We start from the raw sequence: 20,010 nt of genomic DNA, 5'->3' as shown, positions 1-20,010 counted from the left end.
ATTGACGTTATTGCACAAACTTACGAAGCTCTTTGCGTTATCGTAATATAATAAGGGAAAAACTTGTATCATCATCATCATTATCATCACAATATATTTGTTAATCAAAGGCGTCTGTGAGCTAACTCGTGAACGAAAATGACAACCTGCCTGTCCCATATGACAAGCGTGATAAACATTTGACGTTTAAGGGTTAGGTTTTCTCGGGCTTTGAATCTGGAAAAAAACACTGTTTGCCTAAGCTCGTTACTCACAACTTTTATGCTACAGAGTCCCTAATGTTTCTATAACTAAAAAACTTTCCGGTTTCGTACACACTAAGAGTTTTAAGGTTGCATTGAATGAAATTCTTTAAGTCGGTTCAGATTTGGTTGCGGTTCTTGCACTGCCGCGGGAAAGCCTTGTGCTCATAAAAAATACAAAAAATACTGATATGGGACACAACAGTGCTAGTAAATACTCTAGCTATTGACTGAAAAATGTCATTTTATTGATTCAATAATATTTCATTACGTAAGTGAATGAAAGAAAGTTGCTCCTTTTAAGAACTCGAAGAAGCATTTAATTTTTCGGATTTAACGCGAGATCCCGAATAAACTCCTGATTCAAATAAACGACAGCTCCCTGAGAAGGCGAAATTTAAAATTACTCGTTTATTTGAGCCGAACAGATCAACCTGTTCTCCTAGTTCAGTAAATGTAGATTCGTGAACCATCACTGTATGCCAATCTGGCTACCAGTCTTATTTATATCGCTCTCTCCAGGATCCTAGAGATGGTCTGTGAAAGACAAATAAGTATTGTGGGAATCAAAGGAAAGTTGGTGCCCCGTACTCTTCACTCCTTTGGTCATGAAAACCAAATTAACTCTCCAATGACTGCCACAGAAAAAATACGACGAGAAAAAAACTATGATTTCAAAAGATTTTTAAATTTAAACACGTTATAATTTATTACTAGGTACATTAATGTCGTATTTACAATAAAATCCGAGTATGTTGACAAACGCTGTCACTTTATTAACATAGTGTAACTAAAATGATTTTGTAAACGTGAACGCCGCTCTTAGGTTGACTGGCTCATGATGTATGAACAACTTCGCTTTGAACACAAGCCGCGTCTTTCGCGACCTTTTTGTATTATTGCTATTTTGTCTCTCTTACTTTGCTCTTATCTTGTAACTCAATAATCCATTAAAAGAAGGTATTCGACATTCTCCGTTTTTGTCGTTAAACACGTTACAACGTCACAGTAAACTGCTGAAGCAGGATAAAGCCAAGTACTCGTTGCGGGCTGAAGACACGAGATCTGGCGAGACCACGTGACTGTCACATGCATGAACATAATTCTCGCTCGTGAGGAGAAAATCACGCATGGTAGAGGGCAGTACTGTAGAATGCACGTGATTATTATTCATCATAATCTAACAGAACACTGTCCTCACTGTGGGCACTTCGAGCACTTGTTAAATTCTACAACAGAAAAAAAAAACTACGTCACAACTCAAGAATCTTTAGTTAGTGTCCCATGAGTCAGTATTTCGTAAGACTTGTCTCGTGCGGGCCACAAGAAACGGTCAAGTGAAATACATCCTGCTACAAGCAGCACGTTTCTTGACGTTTACGTTTGGCAGGAGGCGCCGGGGGTGGGGGAAGGAGTGAAGGAGTGCTTAGCAATAAGGCCGCGTAAGATGCGTCACCATGTCAATCACCTGTGAGACTGATCTTACACAGAACTCTACTTTACCCCGAAACCGTGCAACTCCGATTGCTTCAGCCGTTGAGAGGCAAGTTACCCGGACAATCATAGTTTTAGAGCAGGGCTGAACGTTTGACATTCACTAACGAATTTTGCTTTGCTTATGCTAGTCAGTACTCCTCTCCGCCCTTCGTACTCCTTAACTCCGCTCCTATCTCTTAACGTAGGTTACGGGAGACAGTAGAAAAGTATCTTCCCCCAGAGCAAAGTACAATGAACGCGGCCAGGTCTTCAACCCGTTTCTTTCAATCTCTATGAAGCGTAAGTGAGTTAACCCTCCATACAGGCCTAATTGTCAAAGTGTCTCCTCTCAAGTTACTTACGATAAATTTGGTATCCAGACCTTTTGCGGATACTGTTACCAATACTGTTACCGATACTGTTACCGCGGAGGATAAAAAAGCGTACTGCTGTAAAGCCGCATTGGCTGTCCACGTCAGTAAAATTCGCGTCACAGGATTGCCTATTTCAATACTCTACAGGGATTTCTGAAGTCCGAAGTAATCTAAAAATAACTTGAGAGGGATTTACTTTGTAATAAGGCCTGTAGGGATATTATTCATCCTTTCTTGCTGTAAGGCCTGTAGGGATATTATTCATCCTTTCTTACTGTAAGGCCTGTAGGGATATCATTCATCCTTTTTCACTGTAAGGCATACACCACAGCTGTTAACTTACTCTACTGGATTCAAGAAGCTGCAGCTTGACAGCGGTCTCGTTTAGTTCCCGGTCAGCGGAAATCAGTTCCTGATGGGAATTAAAACAGATTAATAGGATGAAAAGTAACGTTACTAACGATTCCCCTATAGAAGAAAAAAAACAGCAAGCGAATACCTTTTTTAGGGATTCTATTTCATAATTTTTTCGTTTGAGTTTCTCTGCTGCTTTTTTCTTTTTCAGTTCTTCCTAGAAGAGAAAGAAGAGAAACAATCTCATATCCACGAGTTCAAGGTAAAATAACTTACTATAAGGAACTTAATTTAAACTCAAAGGCCGGAAATTACACCAGGCAAGACGTTTATAAATCACCCCAAAACGCACATAAATCTCAGCCTGGATCTATTTAGCAGTAACAGGAATTAGTCACCTACTGTATAACGGGAGAACAAACGCCTTTGATATCTGCAAATTGTTGCACTTTCACATGGCCCAAATGACAACGTAAAAATTGCTGTCTCGTCCCCAATTAGACAACGTCAGAACTAAGCACGTGACTAACCCAATGTATCCAGAAACAGTGGGTGATTTACAGACTTTCGGTTAAATTCAGCTGCGTTTAATAACTGTAGACCGCAAAACATATATCACTTTGTAGCAGTTTTACTCAGCCTGTCCTTGGATAAGTTACCTTGTACCGCGTATGTTCGTCCATATAACAACTGTGAGTTGATCTCTTGGTATCCCGTTCATCCATGTCCATGGCAAATTTCTGTACAAAGCATAACACGCATTGGATTATGGTGATTGCAGTCAAACGTCATCATTCCGTAACCATGTATCTAAGGTTTCTTAATGACCTTAATTACGTTTTACGACTATTTACATCACTAAAGTGCTCCCAAGTTCTCCGAAAATCAAACAACCGAACTTTGACGTGTCCGTCGTCCATCCTAACTCGTGTTTGGACGGAGCAGGGCAATGCGAAAAACAACCAACACCTCACACCCTCATGAAGCCATTAGCAGCCATGTAATAGTTTGTAATTCTTTTTTTTGTGTATTTTTTGTATTTTTTTTTTTTTTTGTAACACACATTACCTTCTGTATTATCTTTTGTATCTCCTTCAATCGTCCTATTGTAGTTCATGTTGTATTAATAATAACGATAATAATAATAATAATAATAATAATAATAATAATAATAAAATGTAGCAGCAGTAAGACGTCAGGACTGTTAATGGAGGTATGACAGGCACAAACTCTCTGTCACGCAGGCTGGTGGAAAATTCCGCGAGGATCTTTTAAATTCGATTCCTTGAATGTGGAATCACTTCATTCGAATGAGTCCAACCACAAGTTTTAAAAGCCTTACCTTTCTTTCTTTTAAACAGACGTTCAGTCTTCGTTGTTGATCCAGCTCGTCTCGTAGTCTGGTCATTGACGCTCTCAGGTAAGAAATTTCTTCTTGGCGATTTCGAACATCCATCTATACCACATAAAACAAGAAAATGAGCAACAGCGCTATTAGCTGAACAAAATGCAAAAGAACAACGGGATTGAAGACAATCCAAAACATTGACAGGACAAAATTATAGCAGTAATATTTCATTTTCCTCGTTATTGCGGAAGTGTTAGAGTGTGCCATATAATAAAGTAACAAGTCAAACCTTCAGGCCTGTCGCCTCTGCTGTTTTCTGTCCTGCCATGGTCTCACTCTTTCTGCGATGCAAGAGAAATATTGGTTAGTCCACACCCGTGTGGTAGTGATGTGATGACCATCCACATTTGAATATCCATCCTTTTCTCAATCAGAACTTACTCGTCTCTTTTCAAGAAAAATGACATGCATTTCCTAACCTGAGATGCACTAAGTCATCCTCATATGACCCCAGCAGTTGAACTTTCCGCTCCATTCGCTCGTACATCTGTTGAACTTTGGAAACCATCAGTTCCACAGCCTAGAAGGTCAAAGACAAGAAGAAGATACGTTAACTTGGATAATGTTAACACTTCCTGTAAACTACTTTTTAAGTAGTAAGAAAGATACATTACTGATTACTTATCGATAGACTCCTACACAAAATTAAAGGCCCATCTCTGACCACATTTATTTGTTGCAATTCTATTCCATTTATTTGAGCTTTCCCTATATATTCAGGGTTAGGGTTAGGGTATTTTTGTATTGAAATTTTGTTTGTTTAATCTTGCGCTTATGTCCCAGGGTGATTTTGCAAGAATCCAATGTAAATGTTAAAGTAAACAGGATAAAGGTACAGAACGACGGTACACGAAGAGTTGGAAAATAACAAGATTTTGTGTTGCAAAGTACCTTCGTCCTCTCCAGTTCCAGTCTTTCTCGTTCCTCCACAGGTAGATGCGCCATCGAGCGACAGCCTGGTACCGGGTCAATTTCTAGCAATGCTCCGAGTGTACGAGCTAACTTAAGATACTGTTGCACGTGATAACAATGGAAAAAAAACACTTAGTGAGAATTTGTAAAGAAACAATGACACTGACTTAAATATACAACTCATTTTAATGTGTCTATTTGATTTCTAAAGGTAGTATTAATTAACACTAAGCAACTTTCTAACTATAAAGCCGGTCTTCTGTGATCGCTCGTTGTTGTCCTCTCAAGCCTGAGTTACTTGGTACCAGGCTAGCAGGTGATGGAAGGATGAGGAGATGGAAGGATAAGGGGATAGCACGAAGTAACGCTGATATGCACCCGCTTTTGTGAGCTATTCTTGACTTATCCACCGAAAGGGCCCAATGAATGAAATTGTATTTTAGTTTTATGAAATAAATCACACTGGCGTCGATTCAGCAAGGATAAAACACAGCTCCTTTCAAACTGCTCTTTCTGTAAAAAGTACAAATAGTAGCTATCCAGAGCGTATTGTTAAGTACACTGTGGCAAGAAGCCAACTGACCGTTTTTTCACTCAAGTCCAGCGCTTCTTTTGTCTGCCGATGAGCACCTTTCTCCCCTTCTGTCTCGGCCAAGCTAGAGGAAGCTTGCTCACGACGAATTCTCAACTGTTTGGGGTTAAAAAGAAAACTATATCACCAACAATTCAACTTCACTATCTTACTCAAGGGTACAGGAATTTAATATAAAATACCTTTCGTAGTACGACCTTCAAAGGATTGCAGCCAATTGGTGTTTCTCAACCGATTTTCGCGCATACTTTCCGCTGCCACACATCACAGCGGTTTTCCGCTCTGTCGTCACTGACATTGCATATAAGACCCCGGAGGTAGCTACCAACCCTATGGGGTTTATACGCTAAGCGTGGCACCTCACCTACAACACTGTGGACTACCCAAGTACTCAGCCCAGGAGAAAATCAAGCCACTTAGGTCCATGAATTTTATATTGCCAGTAATTTGTACGTTAAACAACGAGGGCATGGAATTCCTTGCTCTACCTAGTAGAGCAAGGAATTCATAATACCATCCATAATACCTCAGCATGCATTTCACCCTCGCTTTTGTGATAGTCTTCCTCTTGTGAAGCTAATTTCGCTCTCAGTTCACTGACTTCTTTCTTAAGAGCCACAATCTGCTGTAGAGCTTGTTCATGGTTGGGAACTGAAGGCAAACAAAATTTTCGTCAAGCTTAACAAAAATTTTACGTCTAGGCTAAATTAAAGACCCTCAGTTTTCATTCCTCATAGGGAAGTTCTCAAGATCTATCATGTTTAAACGAAAAAACAAATCTCCATGTGCTATGTTATTCTAATTTAGTTCTGGATGTGATTCCTTGCTGAGATGGACAAGTGATTTGTAATAGTCATGACTTCAGTTTTATGCAGAGCAACCTTAATATATCAACATTACAGACAGATTATACGATGATATCCGTTGTTTGTCAACTGTTCGTTTCACCGGGGTCACCCTTGATAACAAAACGATTTCGTTTCACTTAACATTTTGCAGATGACTTCCAACTTACGAGGTGGTTTGAGTTGTTCCAGTGTCTTTGTTCGATCTCTTAAGTCCGCTAAAGCTTCCTTTTGTCTCGCTATAACAAGGTCGTGTCTCTCTCCTCGACACCGCAGTCCTTGGGCATGCAATTCACTTGTGTTTAGATTCTACGACAATCAACAAACCTCAATGTAGATTAAGTAACAATTTCACGGTCAGTACTTGGTATCTATCTGCTGATAGTTAACGATGGGCAAAGACCCAGGCCAACCGAGAGCGAGCCGTCTCTGTGATAATAACTGACCAATCTATTGAAAAACATCGTTTTTGTTTCAGAAACTTCACGGAAACGCATAGTTGAAACAATTTTTAGAAGTCGACCAACTGCATCGATCGATCATTAGCAAAGCCCACCGCCCGACTATCAGGTAAACGATAGACAGCGCCAAGATCTCCTGAAAATGGTGTCAACTTCGAGTTTTCATGAAGTTTCTGAACTATAAAACTAGCCGCCAATAGAAACCTCGAGCTCAGCATCTAACTGTTAAATACAGTGATTCCCGCGAAAGATCGTACCACGTGATAAGTTTCAGTCACTGACGACAAAGGAAAATTTAGTAAGTGGTAACTTTTTCCATGTCACTGTGGTCAAACATGGATAGAACATCATGTAATCATTAATACAGAATACAGAAGAGCCAATAAATAAAAATGCCACAGGTATCCCCAGCTCATTTCGTGAGCACATTTATTACACTACCAAGTTTCTTTAGAGGACCAATCTCAAAAATCCACCAAACAGAACTCCTATATTTTCCAAGTTAAATGATCCACGCCACTACTCATAAGTTTCTTGTAGTTTCACGACTTACTATTCTAAAAGAATTAACTTCCACGTATTTAAAAATGTGGGTTTTCGTTTTCTCCCAACTTTCTCTTCCTTCTTCTCTTTTTGACATTTTCAATCGTGCAATAAATCTCTTATTATAAAAGTAAGCTTGCTCGGGGCCGTATTGGGAGAGTATAAGTCCTTGGTGTTTTTTGTACTGAACCACGATCCGCACTGTCAGTAGCTGAGGCCGATATCTCTACGGCCCTCACGCTTGGTTAATAAGATATACGATATGCGTATTTAGCAGTCAAAAATACGGAAGTGTTTTCGGCTGTTTTTAAGTGGCTCAAGCGAGTCTGAGTTTCACTGTTTTCCTCCACGCGTTTATTGCATTTCTTCTAGTTGCTAAATGCGTTCGAAACCTTGTATAATAAGACGTTGACGCAATGACCTTTGAAAACCTATAATTCATAACAGAGTAACAGAGGTCGTCTTGAATTGTCACGCAACCGTTCGTATCTTATTTCGTTACAACCTTATCTCCATTGAAGTGAAAACGTGAAAGAAGCCGGCGTAAGAATATTAGAAAAAGTTCATACAACTGTAGTTTGTATTTTGAAACTTGGTGTCCTTCAACTTAATCGACGTTAACTGAAGGGTGAAACGAAAAACGTTGGCATAAAATCCCACAGGGTCTTGAGTAACCATGAAAACCAGGACAGTCTTAGCAGGAAAGGTCAAATACTGTCTGGGATAGCAACACAAAGTGAATTAAGCAACTGAATTATTTCATTGTCTAAAACTGTTTAAAACTAAGAATCTGTGAGAAGCAAGAACACCAATGACATTAGTGACCACGAAGCCATGAAGTTTTAAATGATATACAGGCACTATAGTAATGAATCAAACAATAAGAGATACATTGTCTTACCTCTCTCTCGATCATTTGTAACTTCTCCTCTTGCTCTTCAATTTGTGTCGCCAGTTGCTCTTTGTACTCGATTAGTTCAGTTCCTTTCTTGGCAGTGTCTCGCTTTTGCTTTAATAACGCCTATGAAAAGAAAATAGCAAACTGTAAAGACGAAATAACACAGCAACACAGATATGCTATTGTATTGTATTGATATTGATCCGAGAACATCACGAAGATTTAGCCCAATTGATCGGATACAAATTTTCGGGAACTCTGTTCCCGACTGGCAGGAATAGCGTCCAGTCAACAAAATGATTTTCAAAAACTAAAACAAAGATAACTACTATCGCGATAAACTAAACTTCCAAGAATGGGAAGTAATCAATGCATAACGTATGCTTAAAGTGGTACTATGACGAAAATCTTATCTTTCCTATCTAAGCCATTTTAAGACATAAACAAGTACTCTGTATGAGAAGAAAAATGCTGTTTACTATTTTTCAAATATATCTTTTCATTCCAAAGATATTCAAGTTTTTAAAATATGCAAATTAGCCAAATGATGACGTCATACACTCAACCAAATTTTCATGAAATGTAATGAAGAAAGATATCTCAGCCAATTTGTATCAGAAATGTTTGATTCATTGCAGTAACATTCTTCTAACTGTGCTCCACAATACGAGCATGACAGTTTTGTTACCATGGCAACATACTTGGTTCCAGACCTCCCCAATATCAATGGCTTTTCTGGCCACCTTTGGCATTCCATTTTGACATTTGCTAATGGTGCCTCATATGCATGATCTAGCAAGTATATGAATATGTTAGGTCAAGTTCATGGCCTTGTTTAATGTTTTTCGAGCTGAAAATCACTAAAATATTGAAATCAAGTGGGTGGGACTGGAAAAGAGTGAGTTGCCATGGAAACAGAATTTGTTATGGCCGTAAGTGTGTTGCCTGTAGAACTATTAACCTACCGGGTTTCATTGGTCTGTGCTGCAAATTGGCCAAGATAGCTCTATTTATATACTTGATATAATATTGGGTTGAGTATATGACGTCATCAGTTATCTCATTTGCATATTTTACACATTTTTCAAACTTAAATATCTCCGGAACTAATGCAGATATTTGCAAACTGTAAACGGCGTTTTTATTCTTTCATAATAAATAATAATAAATAAATATTTATATAGCGCCTATCCATGCCTGCTCTAGGCGCTGTACAATTCGCCAAAATGATCTGTACTAATCTTAATAATTAAAAATGTGCATTTAAGAAAGTAATAGAAAGTAAAAATCGCTAAGAATAATAAGTTTTCTTAAAAAGATGAGTTTTGAGTTTAGATTTAAAAGAACTTAGATTGTCACATGAGCGGATAGAAACAGGTAGACTGTTCCAGAGTTCAGGAGCGGAAACAGCAAAAGCTCAAGAACCATATGTCTTCAGGTGAAAATTTGTGGGGTTAAGAAGTAATAAGTGTGATGATCGGAGGATTCTGGAAGGTTGGTAGTACGCTACTAGATCTTGAATGTAGACAGGAGATTGTTGATGAAGAGCCTTAAAGGTAAGTAACAAATCTTGAATTTAATGCGTTCAGAAATAGGAAGCCAGTGTAATTCTTTCAGTATTGGAGTGATGTGGTCGTACTTTCGGGAACAGGTGATAAGTCGGGCAGCGGCGTTCTGAACAGACTGGAGCTTTTTTAAAGCACACTTCGGTACATTGTACAAAAGAGAGTTGCAGTGGTCGAGTTCATGCCATTCTATGTAATACACCGAAAAAAATCAGGAGTCAAAATTTGATCATAGTACCACTTTAAAGATATGTGAAATTTAGTTAGTTTCAAGGAAACTGTTAGCCCAAATTTTCCAATTTCTTTTGTTTTTGCTAGCTATTGTTGTAAGGAAACACAGACGCGAACATAGAAGGGGAGCACAAGCCTAGGGATGTAATATTTTGTTGGGTTTTAACTATACTTACTTTCTGTTGCTCTGTGAGTTTGTCTTCCCTAGAATTGATTTCTTTTTGTTGTTCATCGACCAAAGCAGATAACTGCATCAGTTGTTTTCTCTGTCCTTCCAGCTCGCTGTCTTGATCTCGGATTCGTTCCTCGTATTGCTCGAGTTTTTGTTTCTGTTTATCACTCAACTCTCCCGCCATGTCGGACATGCGCGCGGCGGCACCAGCCAGATCTCGTCTTAACGCCTGTACTACATCTCCTTGACTCTCAGCTTCCTTTTTCGCCTGGGCTGCTTCCCGCCTAGGAAACGTTTAACAAACATTTCAGTTGTTACTTGAAAATAAACGTTTTAATTCCAAACTCACCCCAGAAACTCAAGAGTATTGCAATAAAAACATGCTAGCCTGCAGAACACGCGGCTAAGTGGGACAGAGCGCCAAGCGCGACAGCGTGCGCGTGCTGCCTCTTGCTCTTCCCCCATAAACCGCTGCAGGATAAGTCCACGCCATAACACGACATAAGTCCGTTTCCATAACTGTTTTAGAGGCCAAACACCTCAAAGCTTGCACTTCCTTTTTCTCCCACCACTCATTTAAATGCGATTGCAGGTTTCAAAACAGACACAGCCTCAACAGGTGAATGTATCAGATATTTTCCTTTCAGTGATTAAAAGAAAGAAAAAGGAGAAATTCTAGTAACAAATAAGCTGAAACCCGCTGTTACTATCCGCTGTAATACCCACTGTTAAGAGAAGAAAGGAGAAGCCATAAGCCACTATCAGTCTATAAAAATAGGTGTTCGATGCGCACATGAATCCACGGCCGTAGGTAAATGGATTAGGAATCTCTGCAGGACCTGGGTTTAATTCAATGTCTCCAGATAACAAAAGCTTCTTTTCTGACAAGAGGTAGTTCTTATTATCAAACTGAACTCGGACAAAAATTCTGGATAACATTTATAATTCCTACCAGAAGACCAACACTTTTCTTGTTCAAATTTTGTTTAAAAAAATCGAGTGAAAACAGACTCTTCTTCATGAGCAAGCTTGACAATCCATAGTTCACAGCCGGTAGCCACAGTGAATAATACAGATGAAACGGGAACACTTTTCTTCAAGAAATGTTTAATTCTGCCTCTTACTTTTCTGTGTTTAACTGATTTTAAAACTTCACGTGGTAATCTAGATGGTTCTCTGTCTCTTTTCCTACATGGAGCAACTGATAAGTATACTGATTAAAGATTAAGAGCAGCTTCGCCTAAATATCAACTAGACTTGGAAATAGCGAAAAAATCGAATTTCGTCAAACTCGCCCAGAATGAAGCCCTACGGGCACTAGTTACAAAAATATCGTTTTAAGTTCGATAAATCAAAAATTATTTTTTTCCGCAATTTTTTCGTTTCGATGCCCCAAATCGGCCAAAATCCATCGAAAATGAGCGGCATATTCAGAGGCTCGTAAACTCAAAAGCAAAAATCTTCATTACAAACTGATTGCACGTCGTATTTGTACTTCCTTTCTTGTCTATTTAGAGCTAAATAGATCGTGATTTGATTAGAACTTAAATATTTGACGAATTTTTTAAGTTAACGACCCAAGACAGCTTTACAAGAGGTCTACATTTAGCCTATTTTCAAATGCTAAAAAGGCGTTCTGGTACACGGCTTTTCCCGAAATGACTAGTTTGGTCTGAAAGAGCATTGTTTCTTCTTCAAATTACTGAAATAAAATTTTTGGGTAAATAAAATCGTGAGCGCTGAGATAGCGAACCAAATGCAGCACTTCGTCCTGAAAACGTGACCTTTGACCCAAGCGTAACGAAACCAATTACTGCAAGAAAACCCGAAAGAAAAGCAAACGTTCCGTTATTTTGAAACAATTTCTAGTGATATCTCTCCGAAACCATGATTGCAAGAAGCTATTTCCAGATATGAAATCTTGCAGGGTCAAAGACGGAGCTAAAGGGCGCATTTTGACACAATAACTTTGTTTGCCGAGAATTGAATTGCAGTCAATTCCAGTGAAATTTGCAAACTTGACGTATGTTAGCCGATACTTACCTGAATATTTATATTAATAGAAGAGTCGTCTTCTTGGATTAACCTTCAAAAGAGGCTGGACCCAGATTTGGAAAGCTCTAAAAGAAGAAATGTTTAATATTCCGTCACCTACCCGATGCTATAGATTCCATGCACATGCCAACCGCATGTTTGTCGTAAAACCAACTGAACTCCACTGACAGTTTCCATGGGCAACCCCAAAATAAACAATCCCCAAAAATGTAAAGTGAAATTGGCTGTCTTCATGAACAGTTAGAAGCTAGAGTCAAGTTCCATTACCTTTTAAAAAAGCTTGATTCTACTTTGTTCACTCAGTCGTTACTGTCACGTTCGAATACTGCGTAGTATCGGTCACGCCAAAACACTGCAGACCGTGCAGACTGAGTAAGTTTCCCATACAAAGTCTTGTACGCGTTTGTCTATTGAATCAAAAGTCAAATACTGCGCTTGTGCAGCCTGTGGATAAATGACAAACTTTCAGATATATTTAACACTATTTTGTAACTAGACCCAAAAGAAGGAGTCACAATGAAAAGCCCAAACAAGTGTCTGCAGTCTGCACGGTCTCCACTGTTTTGGCGTGACCGATTCGCGGCTTTCGAACGTGAGAGTAGTGAACAAAGTCGACGCAAACAAATAAAATCAAGCACTTTTTAAAGGCAATAGAACTTGACTCTAGCTTCTAACTGTTCATGAAGACAGCCAATTTCACTTTACATTTTTTGGGATTGTTTATTTTGGGGTTGCCCATGGAAACTGTCAGTGGAGTTCAGTTGGTTTTACGACAAACATGCGGTTGGCATGTGCATGGAATCTATAGCATCGGGTAGGTGACGGAATATTAAACATTTCTTCTTTTAGAGCTTTCCAAATCTGGGTCCAGCCTCTTTTGAAGGTTAATCCAAGAAGACGACTCTTCTATTAATATAAATATTCAGGTAAGTATCGGCTAACATACGTCAAGTTTGCAAATTTCACTGGAATTGACTGCAATTCAATTCTCGGCAAACAAAGTTATTGTGTCAAAATGCGCCCTTTAGCTCCGTCTTTGACCCTGCAAGATTTCATATCTGGAAATAGCTTCTTGCAATCATGGTTTCGGAGAGATATCACTAGAAATTGTTTCAAAATAACGGAACGTTTGCTTTTCTTTCGGGTTTTCTTGCAGTAATTGGTTTCGTTACGCTTGGGTCAAAGGTCACGTTTTCAGGACGAAGTGCTGCATTTGGTTCGCTATCTCAGCGCTCACGATTTTATTTACCCAAAAATTTTATTTCAGTAATTTGAAGAAGAAACAATGCTCTTTCAGACCAAACTAGTCATTTCGGGAAAAGCCGTGTACCAGAACGCCTTTTTAGCATTTGAAAATAGGCTAAATGTAGACCTCTTGTAAAGCTGTCTTGGGTCGTTAACTTAAAAAATTCGTCAAATATTTAAGTTCTAATCAAATCACGATCTATTTAGCTCTAAATAGACAAGAAAGGAAGTACAAATACGACGTGCAATCAGTTTGTAATGAAGATTTTTGCTTTTGCGTTTACGAGCCTCTGAATATGCCGCTCATTTTCGATGGATTTTGGCCGATTTGGGGCATCGAAACGAAAAAATTGCGGAAAAAAATAATTTTTGATTTATCGAACTTAAAACGATATTTTTGTAACTAGTGCCCGTAGGGCTTCATTCTGGGCGAGTTTGAAGAAATTCGATTTTTTCGCTATTTCCAAGTCTAGTTGATATTTAGGCGAAGCTGCTCTTAAAGATTTACTCCTACATGTACCTTGCCTAAGTGTAAACACTGGGAAGATTGGCTTTCACTCCGAGTATTTGGAGAAAAAATACTAGTTACATAATGACCAGGCATAGCTTCTGTGGATGTGTTCTCCAAGGTCATGATTTCGTCAACTAAAGCTTTTTGTTTGCACTCTACTAAGAGAGTCATATCTCCTTAAGAGGAACTCCCACGTAATCGCGGTGGAATTGACTGCGTTGTGTTCTGACTGCATTATCCTTCGAACGGGATGCGTACTCCCTCGAAAGGGCTGTATAATCCCTTGAAAGGGTCGAATTATCCCTTAAAAGGCCTGAATAATCCCTCTAAAGGGATTCGAGTTTCCTTGAGAGGAATGAATTACCGCGAACGGTGAATTCGTGATTTCTGTGCTATTTGAGTCGCCCAGTGATCGATGTAATCGGCCTGATTGCAGATTCTGTTCTACATTTCGAAATGCTGTTTTAAAATTTGAGTGCAGGGCATGTCCTCTGCATCACAAGCAACATTAGGGACCTTTATACGATCCAAGGACGGGAAGGCCAAGACGGGAACGGCAGTGGACGCGGGAAATAAACTTTCGCGTGCCGTGTCGCCAAAGGCAAAATGCTTTAAGATATGTAATTTTCGTATAGGACGGCGACGTCGATATCTCTAGCTTCATAAAAGCTTTTCATAAAACCAATGACATCCCTTTGAGATAGTATAGAAATATTATCCAGTTAAGCTTAAACGATGGTGAACAGATCTGTCGGTATTTAATATTGAAAGAATCCAGAATTTCCGTATGAAGAATTTGTGAACGCTCTTTGTATCGACCTGGTTCAGATAGCTTTTTGTCAGCAGAGCGTTTTAGAATCGATCCTGCCTGTAGCTGAAACAAATATTTATAATAAAACAAATATTACGTTGAGTTCCGGCTTGTATGAAAACATGAAATAAACATCAATTTGCAAATGCGCACTTTATTTGCTCGATAGCTGCTTTGAAGGCACGTAACAATCATATTTCCAATCAAAACCTTTCGGAAACCACTCAAAATCATGCAAGATCATTCGAGAACAATGTTTTGGCGCATTCGCTGATAGCTGTACCTGGTTATATCATAAAAATATAGAACACTTGTCTACTCACCAATTCGTGTCACTTCGAAGAGCGTGGGAAAACGAGTCTGCAATGTCATACGCCCGGTCAGCGGTTAGAGATCGTAGTCATTGATAATGCTCCGTAACGCTGTGCTTCTGCTGGTAAATTCGCATTTTTTTTCTCCGTTTTGACAACCAACTCTATGGCAAGCCGTTTGTAGCAAAATTTAATCCTTGCAATATATGTTTAATCCTTTAAATAACGGTTTTATTTAAAGATAGAAAAAGGCATTCAATCCAATGGTAAATAAAATTTTTGGTTCAATTCAATCTTTTAATTTTCACGATTCAATCCAATACCTAAAATATTGATTCAATCCAATACCTAAAATATTGATTCAATCCAATACCTAAAATATTGATTCAATCCAATACCTGAAATATTGATTCAATCCAATACCTGGAATATTGATTCAATCCAATACCTAAAATATTGATTCAATCCAATACCTGAAATATTGATTCAATCCAATACCTCAAATATTGATTCAATCCAATACCTCAAATATTGATGCAATCTTCCTGGGCCGAGCGCGGCCAACAGGAACGAGAGTAACTAAGCACTAGAGAGCACTGAAAACATGGCGGGCGAAGGAGAACTAGATTTAGAGGTTGAGTTTCCTAAGTTTCTTGCAGACATCTTGGATAAAACGGAAATAATTTTTGAGAATTTTGACTCAGAAGTTGCAGAAGCGCACGCCGAAGTTCTTGATCAAACCATTAGTCTGCTTAGGTAAATGAGACGTTGCTACAACCGAGACACAAGGGACACGGAAAATTTAGATTCTATTACTGCCGCTTTTGTAGATGTAAGTTAACCAATTTTTATGAGACAAACATATTTGTTTATTAAAAGCTGTGTGTGCTAGCTTTTTGTGGCAAATAACATAAACTGTGGCAAATTTTGCTACCACATTGGTCTTTGGTATTGTGCATATTTCTGCTGTCCAATCATTACTGGCACACTAAACTTTGAACTGTAAACAAAATTTTTGCTGTGCCGTGTGCACAGTCAAACATGTTTCTCACAAAAACTGCTTGTGTAAACCTGGCTTTAAGTTATTTTTGAAATAAGAACCTTTACATTTTACAAGACAGCAATCATTGAACATTGGGATGTGTTTTAAGTTTTTCAATGTTGTTGTCTCATGTTTTGCATTATTTAACCCACATGTGGTACTTCTTTCCTAAAAACGATGTTTTTCTTGATATTCTATTACAAACATGGCACCAATTTGTTGTGAATATTATCGGGTACCCAGGGCTCAAGGCTAACACTACTGCCAACTAGCCACACATTTCAGTTTTGAATAGTAGATTTTGCACTTTCACTAGCCATTGTGACAATCATGATGGAATGGAGTACTGGTCTACTGGATGAAGACAAAATTGAGAATTATCCTGACAAAGTAAAACTGAAGAGAATAGAAACTAATGAAAACAGGGAAACTATGAGTGAATTTCATGGAAATAATTGCCTTAATAAGCATATGATAAATATTTAACTATTAAAGGGAGATAAAAGAAAATGGCAACACTGATAAAAGTACATCAGAGATTGAACATAAGCATATTGAAGAAAAACAGGATTCGTGTTTGTGGGAGTGAAATTTTCTTAGTGATTATTATTAACATTTTAGATGCAACAAGAAATGTCCAAGATTGACCACTCTTATAAAAAAGTCAGTGAAGCTGTGTATGAAAAAGGCTGGCTGGTGCAAGGTTAGTTTTGGCTAGTGACATGAGTCCTGTTAGTAGCCATTACGCCAGTGCACCAAGAGGTTAGTCTTGTCTCCTGGGTACTTTTGAAAATAAGATAACAAATTAACCTTGCCACATTTTAACATATGTTTTGATAAGCACCTGAAAAATCTACAAGGCAGAGTAGTGCACATGGCAGTTATCAAATGCCCTGATTTCTCTTCAGTTTAGTTGTGTTGCTAGAAGTTAGGCATTCTGTAATTCAAGCAGTTTCTGAGTTTTGTATATCAATGAAAAGGAAGATGAGAAAATAATTTACTTGATACAGGGTGAGGTTTTCTGTTGTGAATTGAGTTGCCAAAATACTTTAAGGGCCATAATCTCCTTTACCCAGCCCACACACATGTAGTATTATACAATTGTCAGTTGCCCAAGTTTAACTGTCACTAGTTCTAGAGCCTCTTGGAAGATGTCTACTCCCATTTGACTTGATTATCTTAAGGGATCTACCCTTTCCAATACAAATGACTGCAATGAATCATGTTGTCCCAGGTCAATTTCTTCAACTATAACATTGTTATCACTGTCCAATGGAGTTGGACCATCAGGATCATCACCATAGTATTCAAAATCATATGACTTTCCATTTGAAAGGGGGTTTTCAGGCTGCATCATATGATTAAGCCACATTTGGTATGGCAACCAGTTTTTTTTCTGTTCTTACATTTTGGTGGTTGAAAGCTTCAGTGAACTGGCAAAGAGCAAGGTTTATCCTTGGTTGAAAAACTAAGTGTAAGGTGGAAAGATGCCCTGAATTATCAGTGTCCAGGATGCCTGACAATTCCATACTACAAAAAGTGTAAAAGTACAAGTGGGAAGCACAACGGAAACATCCCTCCACATTCTTTCAATTCGTTGGTTGTGTTGATGGCCCTGCAGTGAAGCTGCCCCTCTTCTCTCTTCTAACCTGCTCCATTGTATCGCACACACCAACGTTTTCAGCACCATGATCTACTCGTACTCTCGAAGGCCAAAATTCTCCGTCTCTCTTAACGGCATCCAGAAAGAATTCAAGAACTGTTTCTGCTTTATTGCTGGCACTACATTTCAAAAACATTATTCTCCGTGAAAATCCGTCTATACAGCCGAATTAATATTTTCCATCGGATCAGAGAGTGATGTCCATCCAGATGCCAAAGCGAATTTACGCACCCCATCTCAAGACAGTATTTTGGGGATCTAGTTTTGCTAACCTTTCTCTTATTCTTCTCCGTTGAATCCGTAACCCAATGGACTTAAAGAAACCTGCAATGAAATTATATCCATACTCTTGAATGATTTCGGTTCCTTATCAGGTAAGTTGTTGAAACCCCTCATATCTTCTCAGCCATACTCTGTCAATCTTCTGTGAATTGTCCATCTCCAAACTCCAATCATCTTTGTTATCGTTGTCCAGATGAATCCTAGTCCTCAAAGTTCCTCGAGCACCTCAACAGGAATTTTAAGAAATGGTCTTCCATGATTCCAACTTCTGAGTCAAAGTTCTCAAAAATTATTTCCGTTTTATCCAAGATGTCTGCAAGAAACTTAGGAAACTCAACTTCTAACTCTAGTTCTCCTTCGCCCGCCATGTTTTCAGTGCTCTCTAGTGCTCAGTTACTCTCGTTCCTGTTGGCCGCGCTCGGCCCAGGAAGATTGCATCAATATTTGAGGTATTGGATTGAATCAATATTTCAGGTATTGGATTGCACCAATATTCGAGGTATTGGACTGAATCAATATTCCAGGTATTGGATTGAATCAATATTTTAGGTATTGGATTGAATCAATATTCCAGGTATTGGATTGAATCAATATTTTAGGTATTGGATTGAATCAATATTTTAGGTATTGGATTGAATCAATATTCCAGGTATTGGATTGAATCGTGAAAATTAAAAGATTGAATTGAACCAAAAATTTTATTTACCATTGGATTGAATGCCTTTTTCTATCTTTAAATAAAACCGTTATTTAAAGGATTAAACATATATTGCAAGGATTAAATTTTGCTACAAACGGCTTGCCATACAACTCCCTCTTACGAACATTGACAGGTTTGACTAACCGAAAGTCTACCGACAAATCAATCGTGACTAATCTTCATTTTGTTGCTCTCAATCGTGCGATCGGTCATTCGGGCATTAATCGGGAAGCGATCTTCGCACATCCGAAGTTTGATTAAGTACGAATATTCTTTTGTTACACATTTTTGGTTAACGGACACGCTCGATGACATAGAATCTACAGCCCTCCGGCCGTAGATTCAAAAATTAAGGACGAGCAACTAGGAAGTCAGCTGTAAGGCAGTAGGTTATTCTGTAAATGGTTAAAAGAAAACGCTGAGAAAAGAAAACGCTATTTCCGCGACCTTCAAACAAGAACGCAAGAAATAAACTAACATAATTTTTGCATAGTAATGACCAACAGTCCATTTCTTTCACGTTCAAAAATACGCGCCAATTACCTTAGCAACAGGACAAGCTGCTCTAGTTTATAGATGTCTGACTGTAAAGTAGCTTCCACGCTTGTCTGGGGCACAGTCTCAGTCTCGACTGATCTTGTCTGTGGTTTTGGATCTTTTCTTGGGGACTGAGGTCTAGAAGACGTCACAGGCTCTTTCTTAGGGGAGGAGGGTCGAGAAATTTCTTTACGCGGTGAAGATGGTCGACTCTTCCCTGTAACAAAAACAAAAAACAACTGAACTTGCTTGATTGCAGTAAATTGTTAACGGGGTTGCCAAAAGAAGTTCAGCATAACATGCTACCGAATTTAAAGATTCACATTTGTGATGAAACTCAACACGTAAATGTTTTCGCTTGACACTTTGAGAGCCTGTTATGCAAATGTTGTTGGCGTTGCAAGGTGCAGTCACTGAAATCTCAGATGGAGCAGGCAAATAACCAAAACTTAAATGTACATCGAAACTGACCATAACTCACTACTAGTTGCGGTACGTACTAAGAAAAATCCAATGCATAAAATTCTATGCCAATAGAAGAAAGCCCATTTTCATGCGAGCTCTTCATTCAGATAGAATTTACATGTGGCAAAGTTTTTTTTTTGTACAAAAGGGAAACCCCTCGGTCGGAGCAAGGATGGGAACGAACAACCAATTCAACCCACTATGACTCCCAGCAGTAGTGTAGGCCAAGGACCTTCACACTGCAACATAGCTATTTCCCTATCATTGGAACCCATACTGTAATAAACAAAGTCAACATGGTACACTACATAACAC

The 20,010-nt window shown here is 38.7% G+C and overlaps 1 protein-coding gene and 1 long non-coding RNA gene across 2 annotated transcripts in view; both read right to left on the bottom strand.

The window, feature by feature from the left end:
* Positions 1 to 468: 468 nt before the first annotated feature.
* Positions 469 to 20,010, bottom strand: part of LOC110061508 (forkhead-associated domain-containing protein 1-like) — a 38,797-nt gene continuing 19,255 nt past the window's right edge. The window contains exons 21-34 of the mRNA XM_020768341.2: positions 19,237 to 19,447; positions 10,078 to 10,357; positions 8,109 to 8,228; positions 6,374 to 6,512; positions 5,885 to 6,009; positions 5,350 to 5,454; positions 4,746 to 4,865; positions 4,274 to 4,374; positions 4,084 to 4,135; positions 3,789 to 3,902; positions 3,106 to 3,186; positions 2,592 to 2,663; positions 2,436 to 2,504; positions 469 to 1,471 (exon numbers count right to left, since the gene is read on the bottom strand). Of these exons, the coding sequence (XP_020624000.2) occupies positions 1,409 to 1,471; positions 2,436 to 2,504; positions 2,592 to 2,663; positions 3,106 to 3,186; positions 3,789 to 3,902; positions 4,084 to 4,135; positions 4,274 to 4,374; positions 4,746 to 4,865; positions 5,350 to 5,454; positions 5,885 to 6,009; positions 6,374 to 6,512; positions 8,109 to 8,228; positions 10,078 to 10,357; positions 19,237 to 19,447 (1,652 nt within the window). The 3' untranslated portion in view covers positions 469 to 1,408. The remainder of the gene's footprint in view (positions 1,472 to 2,435; positions 2,505 to 2,591; positions 2,664 to 3,105; positions 3,187 to 3,788; positions 3,903 to 4,083; positions 4,136 to 4,273; positions 4,375 to 4,745; positions 4,866 to 5,349; positions 5,455 to 5,884; positions 6,010 to 6,373; positions 6,513 to 8,108; positions 8,229 to 10,077; positions 10,358 to 19,236; positions 19,448 to 20,010) is intronic.
* LOC149116684 (uncharacterized) lies at positions 11,164 to 12,939 on the bottom strand. The gene is made up of 2 exons (XR_016205444.1): positions 12,396 to 12,939; positions 11,164 to 12,193 (listed from the first exon to the last, which is right to left on the bottom strand). It is a non-coding gene; the product is annotated as an uncharacterized LOC149116684 (long non-coding RNA).

Source organism: Orbicella faveolata, unplaced genomic scaffold, assembly GCF_042242905.1.
Source record: "Orbicella faveolata isolate gen_17 unplaced genomic scaffold, um_ofav_v1 contig_12, whole genome shotgun sequence".
NCBI lineage: Eukaryota > Metazoa > Cnidaria > Anthozoa > Scleractinia > Merulinidae > Orbicella > Orbicella faveolata.
The sequence above is the reverse complement of the archived record's forward strand: the minus strand, read 5'-3'. Positions and strand labels throughout refer to the sequence as shown.